This window comes from Giraffa tippelskirchi, chromosome 3 (assembly GCF_054371585.1).
Source record: "Giraffa tippelskirchi isolate mGirTip1 chromosome 3, T2T-mGirTip1v1.2.pri, whole genome shotgun sequence".
Lineage (NCBI taxonomy): Eukaryota > Metazoa > Chordata > Mammalia > Artiodactyla > Giraffidae > Giraffa > Giraffa tippelskirchi.
In genome coordinates, this window is record NC_137277.1 from 23,824,592 (window position 1) to 23,837,969 (window position 13,378).

The 13,378-nt window shown below is 53.1% G+C and overlaps 1 protein-coding gene across 1 annotated transcript; it reads left to right on the plus strand.

Annotated features, from left to right (window-relative positions):
- Nucleotides 1-1,771: 1,771 nt before the first annotated feature.
- Nucleotides 1,772-12,645, plus strand: TBX21 (T-box transcription factor 21). Its single transcript, XM_081582357.1, has 6 exons — nucleotides 1,772-2,516; nucleotides 9,834-9,988; nucleotides 10,351-10,472; nucleotides 10,951-11,100; nucleotides 11,252-11,313; nucleotides 11,553-12,645. The coding sequence occupies exons 1-6, from the start codon at nucleotides 2,026-2,028 to the stop codon at nucleotides 12,166-12,168; spliced, it is 1,596 nt and encodes a 531-aa protein (XP_081438483.1). The 5' UTR covers nucleotides 1,772-2,025; the 3' UTR covers nucleotides 12,169-12,645.
- The last annotated feature ends 733 nt before the right edge of the window (nucleotides 12,646-13,378 follow it).

Sequence of the window (13,378 nt, forward strand, 5' to 3'; positions counted from 1 at the left end):
AAACCAGTCATCATTCAAGGAAGACTTACTAAAATCTTTCATGTTTCCCCAAAAGTAGCCAAGGGTCTCAAGGTCACCCTGTCTTTCAAGCAATGCAGCCCACATGGAACAGCAGGCAGAAACTTTCCCCTTCTGTAAGGATGGAGAAGGTGGGTAAAGGGCCAGGAGGAGGCCAATCCCGGGTTCTGGTGCTGTGCTGTGCTGGCCTCTGTGCCCAGAGGATGTGCTCATGCTCTTTCCTCCCCTCCTCCCTGGGTCATGCCCGCCTCCTGGGGTCCCCAGCTTTGCCTTCACCTGCCAACCTGCCTCTTGGTTCAGCTCTAGTTGGGAGCTGAGAGTCCCCGTGGGCCCCTGAAGGTGAAACCCTGTTGAGTTGGGACAGGGATGCAGAGATGGGGCCAGCTCCCAGGGGAGAACTGAGGAGGGCTTGAGCGGAAGGGAAGAGAGAAGAGGTTAACCTTTAACATGATGAAAATGTTAAGGTATTTTTCAAAACACTCTTACAAATGTAAATCTTTATATATTGACATGTGAAAAATTCCATTACACCTTGTTGAGTGAAAAAACATTACAAAGCATGTATGTATGTATGTATGGTATGCGTGTGTGCATGTGCAAAAGACAGACCAAGAAGGGGTGTGCAACGAATGATGATCCTATTTGCCTCTGGGGGGTGGAATTTGAAGTGATTTATAGGGTCCTATCTTACTTCTTTGTACTGCTTAAATTTTCTATATGAGTGTGTTTTATCTTTATTCACAGGAAAACTCCCAATGAAGATATTTTCAACCAGGGGGAAAACAATCATCACAAAAGGAATATAACTACATTAGTCAACAGAAAAGGAAAACAGAGAAAGACAAGCCCCCAGAGTCCTACCACCAAGGCAGCCCTTCAGAACATGTGGTGGGTTTCCTTCCTGTCAGCCGGCTCTGGGTCTGTTCAAAGCTGCTTTTCCATCCAGGTATAATAATAGACTGTAAAGTGCCACCCAGGTGTCCTCTTTCATGTAAGGTTCCCAGGCCCTCTGAAAAAATGCATCAGTTTGTTTCCTCTAGCCTAGGGGACTTGAGGCTGACTTTCAGGCAAAGAAAGCGATTTGCCCAGGTCACAAATGCCTGAGTGATGGTCAGAGCTAGTCCTGGGACTCTGAGCACTGGTAGTCCAGTGCTGCTTCCAGTGCCCATGGCTGACATACCCACGTGCAAACCCTCAGCTACTGCTATGCAGTCCACCTGATGGACTTGCTGCCCACCAGGTCCCACATCTGCCCTAGGGCTGAAGGAACAGATGCATGAGACACAGCCCGCTCGGGCCTCTGGCAAAGAGGAAGAGGGCAACACTTCACACAAAGCCACTCAGCACGGAGCCTGGGCACACAGTGAGCATCTGAACATCTGTCACATGGCCATGGGTGAAGCGGCTTGGAGCCTGCGAGTAAGCCCATCTGGGTCATCACCGAAGGCTTCCCGTAGGAGGGGGCCTTTGAGCTGAAGCTTCAAGGATGGGTGGAATTTCCACGAGGGTCCAGAGGAGAGAAACAGTCTGGCGTTTCACGTGGAGGGGTTGACTCTCCCAGAAGGCATAAAGTCTTTGAGCGTGAACTACAAGGCGCACCGGAGACTCGCTGCTCTGCACGGTGGGGGCCCTACCGTCCTCACCAACAGCGTAGAATTTGCCGAGTTATTAGCCAGGAGGGGCGGGGTGAGGCGGGGCGGGGCCGAGGTGGCGGGGTGGGGGGTGGTGGTGGCCGAGAGAGCTTCATAAAGCCACAGCAAAGGCGCCGCGACGCTAGTGACAGCGGCCCGCTGGAGAGGGAGCCCGGGAGCTGCCGCGCGCCCGCCAAACGCGGGCGCAGGACCCAGGCGTCCGAGCCAGGGCTCAGGTGGGGCCCCGCCCCTCCCCCCAGCCCCAGGGCCCCGGCCGCGCCCCCGCCCACTTCTGCCCAGCCGACCCCCGCGCCCGCCCCCGCGCGGAGAGGGGCCGGTCCTCGACGGCCCGCGGGAAGGTGCCAGCCCGCCCCGGATGGGCATCGTGGAGCTAGGCTGCGGAGACATGCTAACGGGCACCGAGCCGATGCCGGCGAGCGAAGAGGGCCGGGCGCCAGGCGCCGACCCGCAGAACTGCTACTTCTGCCAGGAGCCGGGCGCGCAGGACGCGACCGACCGTCGCGGGGGTGCCAGCCTGGAGACGCCCTATGCCGGGGGCCCCCTGGTGTCCGCCACGCCAGGCTGCTTCCTCGGACCCTACGCCTACACGACCCGGCCCCAGGCCGTCGGCTTCCCCGGGGCGAGCGAGCCCTTCCCTCCGACGCCGGGCGCCGAGGGCTACCAGCCGGGGGACGCCTACTCGGCTCCGGACCCGCGCGCCACACTCTACTCGGGCCCCCGCGAGGACTATGCACTGCGGGCGGGGCTGGAGGTGTCCGGGAACCTGAGAGTTGCGCTCAACAACCACCTGTTGTGGTCCAAGTTTAATCAGCACCAGACGGAGATGATCATCACCAAGCAGGGACGGTGAGTGAGGCGCGCGCCGGAGCGCCGAATGATGGGAGCCCCTTGGTCCTGCCTGCCCTGACCGAGACGCGCTTCTTTTTTTCTGTCTAGACTTTGCTAGTGTCTCCGTGTCCCTCGCAGCTTTGGCTCAGGCCTTGAGGGGAAGGAGGGAGTTGAGGTGGGGACAATCTGGGAGTTGTTTACTCTCTGGACATTGCACTGACAGGCGCAACCCGAAACCCATGAGGAACGGAGGAGACATAGGGAGCCATGGTCCTGGTTTAGGGCGAGGGTGCCTATGGTTTCCCCAGGCACTGGTGTGCGGCTCTCTGCCTGAGTGGGGGACACCCAGGGCGCAGGGGGAGTGTGTGCTGTGGGTCTGACAGAGCAGGGCACCTCTTCACCCCTATGCGCTGGGAAACCGAGGGGAGGGCAGAACCTTGCAGTGAAGCGGACAACAAACCAGCCCTCATCTCAGGGGCCCTCTGTGCCCACCTCTCCCAGTGCCCTTGCTGCTGCTGTATACAGGTCAGCTCTTGGGGAGGGAGACGTGTAAAACTGGGATTTGGTGACATGGAGACGTATTCGCCAAGTTTCCTTTCCGGTAGTACTTTGAGATCATGTGTCTGATGTGTGCGTGTGGTGGGGGGAGGGAGGTGGTACAGTGGGAGAGGGCATAGATTCCTTCCAGACACGGTCCCTGCCTGAGGGCACAGATGGCCATGGGCCTGAGCAGGTGAAGCTACCTCAAGGGTCCCAGCTGGCAGCCAGTCCCACTCTCTGTACCCTTCAAGGCCTGTCCCTGAAAGCCTGCCCCACCCTGATCCAGACATTCAGTCCACCCTGGGAAACCCCTGGTTCCGTGGCTCAGGCTCCCCTGAGCCCAGTGCATGCAGGGTAGGGTTTTGGGGCCAAGGGTGCTGCTTCCGGAGAGAGTCTCCTACGTGGGGAAAGAAAGAGAAACTTGCAAGTTGTGTGTTATTTCTGTAGCAAACTCCACTCTGAGTGGGCCCTGACTGCGTCTGGTGGGTGAGAGTGTGCACCCACCCTTCCCGGGGAGGGTCTGTGTGGGCAGAGAACTCCCGAGGGCCTCTGTGTGGAGCGACTGTGTCATCAGTGGACCTGAGAGGTGTTGAAGAGCAGATAGGAAGTGTGGGGCTCGGGAAGGGACAAGGGAGAGGCCAGGCTGGGCCAGAGGGTTGACATTCATTCAAGCAGCACCCTTGGCCCCAAACCCCACCCTGCATGCACTGGGCTCAGGGGAGCCTGAGCCATGGAACTAGATCCCTCAGGGTAGACTGAATATCTGGGCATTGCTGGAACATTTTTCTGTCCTGATGAATGATTTCTGTGGGATGGCTTGGGATTGAGGGACCTGTCCACCAATCACAATTGGCTTCAAGTTGCTGAACTCTTCTTTCTCGGGGATGAACCCAGGAAAGACGGCATTTTCTTTTATCCCCTGGCCTTCATCTTCTAGGCCATCTGATAATTCCTCTCTTCTCCCCAAAACCTAGCCCCCTTCTGGGTGCACCTAGGCACAGCCTAGACTTCTAGGCTGTCATGTTTAAATTGGAGGGAACCCAGAAGATCCTGTACCGTCTTCTTCCTGGACAGACAGGGAAATGGACCCAGAGACAGTAAGAGACTTTTCTGAGGTCACACAGCACATCCATCGCTGGCAGAACTGGTGCCAACTCCCAGATGGTATGTGCCTGGGTTTCTTTTTCTGCTCCCCCAAGACCAGGAGTAAAAACAGCTACCCACACTGTCCTAAGGCCTTGATGCATTCATAGTGCTTTCACTTCCATTATTTCACTGCACTAGGTAGGCCAGGCAGCCTCCCCGTTTGCAGCTGAGAGCTCTGAGGCCCGGGGGGCCGATGGCTTGCACTTGGTCACACACAGACCCGAACTCAAGCCTCCACTCCGTTGAGTGGTCAGGAAGCGTTCCCACCCCGGGCCCTGCTGGGGTCTCCCCACAGACTTGCGGCCAGGCTTCTGCCCCTCCAGTCTTGAGGGCTGGGGTGGGCAGAGCTTCAGCAGAACTTCAGGGATCTGGAGGTGCAGGACTGGCTGTGGGTCTTAGGGTACAGTGCAGTTCATATTGCTGTATTGGTTGTCTCCTTTACATCTACAACCTCCTTTACATTCCTGCTGAATAATCCTTTCTTGACAGTTGTGTTGTCTCTCTTTTATTTTTTTTAATTTTAATTTTTTATCTTTTGTCCATCCTGCACTCCTGCACAGCATGTGGGATCTTAGTTCCCTAACTAGGGATTGAACCTGAGCCCCCTGCCTAGGCGGCTTGGAGTCTTAACTACTGAATCACCAGGGAAGTCCCCTGTTGTCTCTTTTATTTAAACCCACACACTTAATTTCCTTTATTATGAAAAATTCCAATATATACAAAAGTGAAGAGAAACATGTAACAGATCTCCAGCTACCCGTTACCTAGCTGTCGATACTGGTCCAATCCTGTTTCTACTTTTCTTTTCCTTTGCTTTGCTTCCTTTCCTTTTGGCCATACCTCTGGTCTGAAACTATGTTAGTGATAGCGTAATTAGTAAGTAAATCCTAGACACTGTATTATTTCATCCTTAAGTAGTTCTCTGTGCACCTCTAAAAATGGGTTTTTAAAAATAAACGCAATACCATTAGCAAACCTGAAAAGAAATTCTTAAATATTATCAAATTTCCCTAATTGTTTTGTATGCTCGCGCGCTCCAGTTTTACAATCCTCACGCTTTCAATCCATCCTGACGGACTGCTTCAGACACTTCGTGGGTTGGAGCTGTTGGAAGGGGACAGTGGCCTCTCACCATTTCCCTTGAGGCCTCCTCTTGGATCAGGCCTCAAGGGGCCCCAGGGTGGGGTGGAGGAGACCGAGGACACACTGCCCCCAGCTCGGCACCCAGGTCTGTGAACTTAGGCTCCAGTGATCTGGGAAGTCGGCGGCCATTTCCTTCAGCTACTGGCTTCTGAAAAGTAAGACGGGTTCAGAGACCAGCTCCCTTTCTGTCCTCCTGCCCTGGCAGACTGGCCTGTCCCTCCATGGTTTCCAGTGATCCATCAGTCACCACCACATCACCCACGACTTTCTTCCTTTTTGAAAAATCCTTCCAGCAGGCCCACCCACAGCCCCGTAGCCTTTCCCCTTGGGGCTGACTCACTCCCTCCCAGATTCTTACCCACCCTAGACCCACCCCGCAGTGTGGACAGGACACACAGTCATGCTCTCCTCCATGGCAGGAGTGGGATGGGGAGCGGGGGCGGCGGGGGGGTGGTTCTGGGGTCCAGAGACTGATCCAGGCGGCTCAGATGGGACCGGGAGGAGAAACAGGGGATAGGAAGATGGACTGGCCAACTGGAGGGTTTGGAGTTCAAGTTTGTGTGTTTGTGGTCCGATAAGCGCACTCATGTTGCCCGGCCTCATGTTGTTTCTGGGAGGCAGCCTGTCTGATAGTCAATGGTAGATATTCTCAGCAGAGGAAGAGCGAGGCGGCTGTCTCCGTGTGTGGGTGTGTGGGTGTACAGTAATTGCCGGCAATCCCCACTTTTCTGGGTGTGATTAGTTGATTATTATAATTAAGATAACTCTGTTGTTAAGCAGCTCAATTTGCATTTGTGTATATATGTGCGAGGTTAGGGCTTGGTAAAACAATTTCAGTCCTGCATTATCCTCGATTGCAGGCCTCAGCCCTTTTGGTTTTCTCTTCTCTACATTCCAACTCCAAGAAATTTTTAGATCTTTAAAAAATATTTTTAGCTTTAAGCCTTCTTTAATTTGGGCTGATGGGCTTCATTTGTCGTGGGGTAGGTGAAAATGGCTTTGCTTTTTCTCTTCCCCTGTTTGCTGGTGGCCATCTGACTTCTATTCAGTGGATCTGAGGTTACTGAAAGGAGGCGCTCTCCTGATGCTCAGGTCCGTTTTGCATTTGGATCCGTAAAGGCATTGCCGGAACACGCTCCTCAGACTTCCCTGGCAGTCCAGTAGTTAAGACCCCGCACTCCCACTGCAGGGATCATGGGGGTTTGATCCCTGGTTGGGAAAAATCTGCACTCCGCGTGGAGCATGGCCAAAAATAAAAATAAAAAATCCCTCCTCAAAAGTGGTTTCAATTTACACCTCCACCAAAGAACCAATTATCCTGCATGCTCCATAGAAATTAGGTGCTATCAATTTTGCAATATTTTGTGAACATGCCTGATAAAAGTGTTAGTCGTTCAGTCATGTCCAACTCGTTGCAAGCGCACGGACTGTAGCCTGCCAGGCTCCTCTGTCTATGGGATTTTCCAGGCAAGAATACTGGAGTGGGTTGCCATTTCCTTCTCCAGGGTATCTTCTCCTGCCGGGAATCTAACCCAGGTCTCTTGCATTGCAGGCAGATTCTTTACCGTCTGAGCCACCAGGGAAGCCTAGACTGATAAAAACCATCTCCTTTAAATTTATGCCTAATAACCGCGAATTGGAGCATTGTCAGAAGTGTTCAGGATGGGGAAGGGATATAATGACTCTGTGAATCATTGCAAGGTGGATGGTCCTTAAGGAGTGGTGAGCTGTCTTTCTAGGGGCTCAGATTGGCACCAGACTCCCTTTTCCTTCCCAGCAAAGTGTCATGTAAATCAAGGGCTATTTTGGGATCCCAGCTGGTGGTGAGTCTAGATTTTTAGGGTGAAGTTGAGACCTCCCTTCTCCTCTCCCTTTCCCCTACCCCACCCCAGTCTTCTTGTGTCTCCTGCTTTTCCCTCTACTAGTAAGAAGCAGGAGGGAGCGGTGGAGACTATAGCATGTGCCCTGCCATCAGGAGACACCAGCTCTGTGCTTCCACCAAGAAGCCATCACCAAACTTCTCTGAGCCTCATTTTCTTCAGATATGAAATTGTAAAAAAACATTTTGTACCTCAAAGGACTTTTTAAGTGAACTGGCTGCTCCATAAGTAGAGGCACAATGAATAAGTTCCTTTCTCTCTCTTTATTACTACATGTCTGGATAGGAACTGGGTACAATATAGGAAGCATGAATGACCTGACCACTGTTGCAAAATGAGTTAGCAGTAGCAATGGGTTGAAAATATGCTCTCACTCTCGATTGCTCAAAGCCTCATCCCTAACTTTGATTTCTCCAGCTGACTGGCATGCTAAGCTCCTGGGACCCAAGGCCTCAAACCAGAACTCTGGACTCGTGCTTGGGGTTCTTCAGCCAGGCCAGAGGGTTTTGATCACTCTGGGCCTGGGAAAAGGTGGAATGAGGGTGGGATAGGAGAGACGGTGAGCTGAGTTGCACATCTTTCAAACTTCTTAACAGCTCTGAGAGGAAAAGTGGACAGGAATTGTTATCTCCATTTATGGGTGAAGAAAGTGAGGTTTGGTTTAGGAATTAACTTATCCAAGGCCATAAGGCCAGTAAGTCTCTTTTTCTCAGCCCAGGAGAGTCTGGGGAAGGCAGGAACGTGACAGTACTTTCCCCAGAGATCTTTCCAAGGTTATTAGGGATGTTGTTCTGGGACCCTCTGGGGACTGTGTGTGTGTGTGTGCACGTGCATGCTCAGTTGTGTCCAATTCTTTGGACTGTAGACTGGGATCCACCTGAAACCATTCTTTGGCCCCTGGAACTCTCAGTCCCTCAGGTTTCCTGACTCATGGACCAGTGCCTTTCTTCCCACCCTGCAAGGCTTCTTGTAGGAGGAGGAGAGAAGTGTGTGGGAATGAAAAGCAATTCTGTTGAGGGTTTGACTCTGCCATCTTAAAAAGTCTGCTCTTCCTGCTTGAGTTAGAAGAGACAGGCTAAGCCGGAGAGGCGGTGGTGACGGTAGAGGTGCTGGTTGTAGTGATGGTGGTGATGGGAGTTGTGATCATTGAGGTGTTCCTTGTAGTGATGCTGGTGATGGTGGAGGTGTTGGTTGTAGTAACGGTGGTTGATAGTGGAGATATTGGTTGTAATGATGGTGGTGGTGGTGGAGGTGCTGGTTGTACTGATGTGGTGTTGGGGTTGGGGGAGTGATAGTGGAGGTAATGATCATAGTGGTTGTAGTAATGGTGATGGTGATGCCGGAGGTGCTGGTTGTAGTGATGCTGGTGATGGGGTGGTGACAGTGGAGGTGATGGAGATGGTTGTGGTATGGCCGTGCTTATTCCTCTGAATCTGTTACTCAGCACAATAGCACTGCATCCCAAATCCAACTTCCTCCACTTTTCCTGGGGACCAGGACTTTGATCATGAGAACTGTGCTCAATAGAGTCCCTCTTCCAGGTGGATGGAAAGCTCCGGCTTGGACTTTAGCTACATCTCTGAAGACCCAGGCCTGGAGCAGGTGGCACTGTAGACGTCAGGCTCAGGAGGACGGGGCAGGGAAAGCCTGCGGATGACCGCTCTGGGGCTATCTGTGTGTTAGCACCGTGAGAGCTGCAGCGAGAAGATGGACGACAGACTGAGGCCAGACCGGGGTTCGGGGAACTCAGAGATGAAGAGCTACTAGGAACAGCCTGTGTTGGGGCTGGCTTGTGGCTTTGCTCCCCTCCAGGGAGCAAACTAAAGCTAGAGACAGGGCTGTGCAGCTAATGTTAGCAACTGACACTCAAAAAGAAAAAAAATTTTAAAAGCCCTGCTTCATAGTGTTTACTGATTTCCATGGTAAATATCCCTTTAATGGCTACTTGTAAGCTGCCCACATGTTATCACTGAACTTGGAGTTGGGAAGAGATGTGAGGCAGCAAATATTACCTAGTATATCTCCACCATACCGATAAACAGTCTCAAGAGCAGAGATAATAGTAAAGTGTAGTAAAAAATATTGAGAAGTGATTTTTTTGAGTATTTATTACCTTGACTTGTAATGTAATATATTTCATGGTAGTTTATATGATTTAATCTTTATTGATATTTATTTTTGGTTGTGCTGGGTCTTCATTGCTGCACGGGCTTTCTCTAGTTGCCACAAGCGGGGACTACTCCTCTAATTTCAGTAAGCAGCTTCTCATTGCAATAACTTCTCCTGTTGTGGCGCACAGGTTCTAGAGCTCGAAGGACTCAGTAGTTGTGGCTCATGGGCTTAGCTGCCCTACGGCATGTGACATCTTCCCCGACCAGGGATCGAACCATGTCCCCTGCATTGGCAGGTGGATTCTTAACCACTGGACCACCAGGGAAGTCCTGATTTAATTTTTAATTGTTGCTGTCTAATAACTGGCTGGCAGACTTCCTGGACTTCCCCAGCTGGCTCTGGTGAGGATGGGAGCTGCCTCCAGCACACCACTGATGGACGGCCTTTGCACAGGGAACGGCTGTCCGGGGGACTGGGGGCTGATGATATTGGTGGGCCTCTCTGTTCTCCCCAGGCGGATGTTCCCATTCCTGTCATTTACTGTGGCTGGGCTGGAGCCCACCAGCCATTACCGGATGTTTGTGGACGTGGTCTTGGTGGACCAGCACCACTGGCGGTATCAGAGCGGCAAGTGGGTGCAATGTGGAAAGGCGGAGGGCAGCATTCCAGGTACCTGCCTCCTTGGGAATCGGGGGCATGATATTTCTCTAAGACTGTGCGCCCCCTGGTGGATCCAAGAGGAACCCCCCCCAACCCCCTTCCTCTGACTCCTAGGATTTAATTCTCTAGTTCCACTCCACCCCACTCCATCCCTTCCCCTCCCACTTCTCACTTTCATTCTGTTTGTCATCTCTTCTACTTTGCTCTATCCTGTCTTCAGCTTGGTCCTCTGCCCACACCTCCTCCATCCTGCCCCGTCTGTCCTTCCCCTCCATCCTTCTTGCCATGCCCCTCAGAACAGGCAAAGAAGCCCCACATGACCAGGGGCTTGGTCCCAGGGGCTGCATGCCAAAAAGATTAACTGTCCACAGGGAACCGCCTGTACGTCCATCCAGATTCCCCCAACACCGGAGCCCACTGGATGCGCCAGGAGGTGTCATTCGGGAAACTAAAGCTCACGAACAACAAGGGGGCTTCCAACAATGTGACCCAGGTGGGATGCCTCTGCTTGGGAAAGCCCCCCCACCTTTCCCTGTCCCTGAGGCCACAGTGGGTCCTGAAGGCTGATTCTGTTCTATAAAAGTGACTTCTCTTCCTCTCTCACTCTGGTTCTTTTCCACCCACCTTGAGAGGAAGCTGAATCTCAAGGCAGACGGGGGTCACACTCAGGCCAACATGGGACAACCCAGCCTGGGCATTGTTATCAAGTCGGTACTGGTGGTCCTAGGGAGTGGATGCAGAGTTTCTTTGAGTTGGGCAAGCCTATTAAAAGTGCCCTTGGTGCCCTGAGGAGGTTCAGGACTTAGGTTGGAGGCTTGGGAGAAGTTACCTGTTGGCAGGGCAGAGTGATCATGATGACTTCAGGGTCCTTTGTAGCTTGGCCATAGGGTGAGCCATAGGTGGGGTGGGGGAGGAGAGGGTTCCTTTATACTCCCTCCTCCCACGCTCACAGCCGTCTCACCCCCTCTCAGATGATCGTGCTTCAGTCCCTCCATAAATACCAGCCCCGGCTGCACATTGTCGAAGTCAAGGATGGAGAGCCGGAGGCGGCCTACAACACGCACATCTTCACTTTCCAAGAAACCCAGTTCATCGCCGTGACCGCCTACCAGAACGCCGAGGTGAGGGCTGCCTGGGCGAGGGTGGGCTGAACCTGGGAGGCTGGGGTGGGAAGAAGGGAAGAGCAGGGCCCCTCGACTTCTTGGGAGTGAATTTGGAAGTTCCCCAGCCTCAGACTCGCCACTCAGAAGACTCTGTTTCCCTTCTCTCTAGATTACTCAGCTGAAAATTGATAATAACCCTTTTGCCAAAGGATTCCGGGAGAACTTTGAGTCGTAAGTGCCCCTGGGTTCGACTCGTGTTGGCAGAGGCCTTCCTTGTCTGTCTGGGACTGGGACTCCAGACAAGTGCTCAGTCCCCTCTCTGCCTCTGCGGTGGGGAAGTGTGTGGGGGGTGCCAAAGGGCAGTGGGCAGGTCAGGAAGGAGGTATGGGGAGGGTCGTGCAACAGGCAGGTTCCTAATTGACCAGTTCTATTCATGACCCCCTGTCTTTTGCCCCGTTTTTTTTTTAAAGCATGTATGCATCCGTTGATACCAGCGTCCCCTCCTCACCTGGACCCAACTGTCAACTGCTTGGGGGAGACCATTATTCTCCTCTCCTCCCCAACCAGTATCCCGTCTCCAGCCGTTTCTACCCCGACCTTCCCGGCCAGGCCAAGGATGTGGTTCCCCAGACTTACTGGCTGGGAGCCCCCCGGGACCACAGCTACGAGGCCGAGTTTCGAGCTGTCAGCATGAAGCCTGCATTCCTGCCCTCCGCGCCCGGGCCCACCATGTCCTACTACCGAAGCCAGGAAGTCCTGCCACCTGGAGCTGGCTGGCCTGTGGCTCCCCAGTACCCTCCCAAGGTGGGCCCAGCCAACTGGTTCCGCTCCATGCGAACTCTGCCCATGGAACCTGGCCCTGGAGCCTCAGAGGGGCGGGGGCCAGAGGAGCAGGGTTCCCCCTCCCTGTGGACTGGGATCACCCCACTCCGGCCAGAGTCCAGCGACTCAGGACTGGGTGAAGGAGACTCTAAGAGGAGGCGTGTGTCCCCCTATCCTTCCAGTGGTGACAGCTCCTCCCCTGCGGGGGCCCCTTCTTTTGATAAGGAAACTGAAGGCCAGTTTTATAACTGTTTTCCCAATTGAACAGATGACGTGAAAGGAACAGGAAGAGCGTCGTTAGGTTGGTGACACCAACCACACCACAAACTCAGGACTGAGCCATCCTCAGCTTCTTCTGTCCTGTCTCCTTTTGTAGTTGGTTGAGGAAGTGGGGGGCCAAGAAGGTTTCTGAGGTTCACTTCCTGTCTCCTGGCCCACAGGGAAACCTGCGAAGACTGTCCTCTGCCCCTTCCTCTGCCCCAACTACAGTCATATACCTGGTGCTGCTTCTGGCTGTGGGTTTGCAGCTGGAGAACATAAAACGGAGCACGGAAGGTCTGGGACACAAAAGAGCTTCCTCTCTTCTGCGGGTTGGGGTTGGGGGTGGGGGAGTCAGGGTCAGGTGGGATGGCCCGGCTGGAAACGCAGATCTCTTCCTCTGTAGAGTAACTGTCAGCATTTTCATTTGTGTGTGTGTTAATCCCTGATATGGAAATAAAGACATGTGGATTTTGTAAGTCAGCCAGCCAGGGTCAGGGAGAGGACCCGAGTGACTTTGAACAACTGGCCTGGGCCCCACCCTCTTAGACACAGTGGAGTGTTGAGGAAGGGGCTGGCAAGGGGGTGGGGGTTGTGCATGACTCAAGAAGCAAAGTCTTGAGATTTCCCAAGTGGCTCAGTGGTGAAGAATCTGCCTGCCAGTGCAGAAGACGCGGGTTTAATCCCTGATCCAGGAAGATCCCACATGCCATGGAGCAACTAAGCCGGTGCACCACAACTATTGAGCCTGTGCTCTGGAGCCCGGGAGCCGCAACTACTGAGCCCACGCGCTGCAACTACTGAGCCCACGCGCTGCAACTACTGAAGCCAGCGAGCCCTAGAGCCTGGGCTCTGCAACAAAAGACACCTCCTCAATGAGAAACCCACATACCACAGCTAGAGAGTAGCCCGCAAGTAGAGAAAAGCTCCGCACAGCATTGAAGACCCAGCACAGCCAAAAATATATAAATAAAATAATTTTTTTTTTTTTTGAAGAAGCACTGTCTTGCGTAGGGGACAGGGGATGGTGTGAGAGGATGCATTTCTCTTTTTTGGGAAACGGGAGGCTATTTATTGTACAGAGAGTGGTGTCTAGATATATTGCTTTTGTCTTCATCACTTTCTGGAAATAAACACAAAACTGTCAAGTGTGTCCTCCTTTGGTACCTGGGTGGGGAACAAAGGCGGGGAGTCTACTGGGAATTGCAGCTGTACC

Excerpts from the sequence above, each read along its gene's own strand:
- TBX21 (XM_081582357.1), top strand. The coding sequence starts at position 2,026 with ATGGGCATCGTGGAGCTAGGCTGCGGAGACATGCTAACGGGCACCGAG. Across the intron at positions 10,473-10,950 it reads CTTCCAACAATGTGACCCAG|ATGATCGTGCTTCAGTCCCT; the intron begins GTGGGATGCCTC and ends ACCCCCTCTCAG. Across the intron at positions 11,314-11,552 it reads TTCCGGGAGAACTTTGAGTC|CATGTATGCATCCGTTGATA; the intron begins GTAAGTGCCCCT and ends TTTTTTTTAAAG.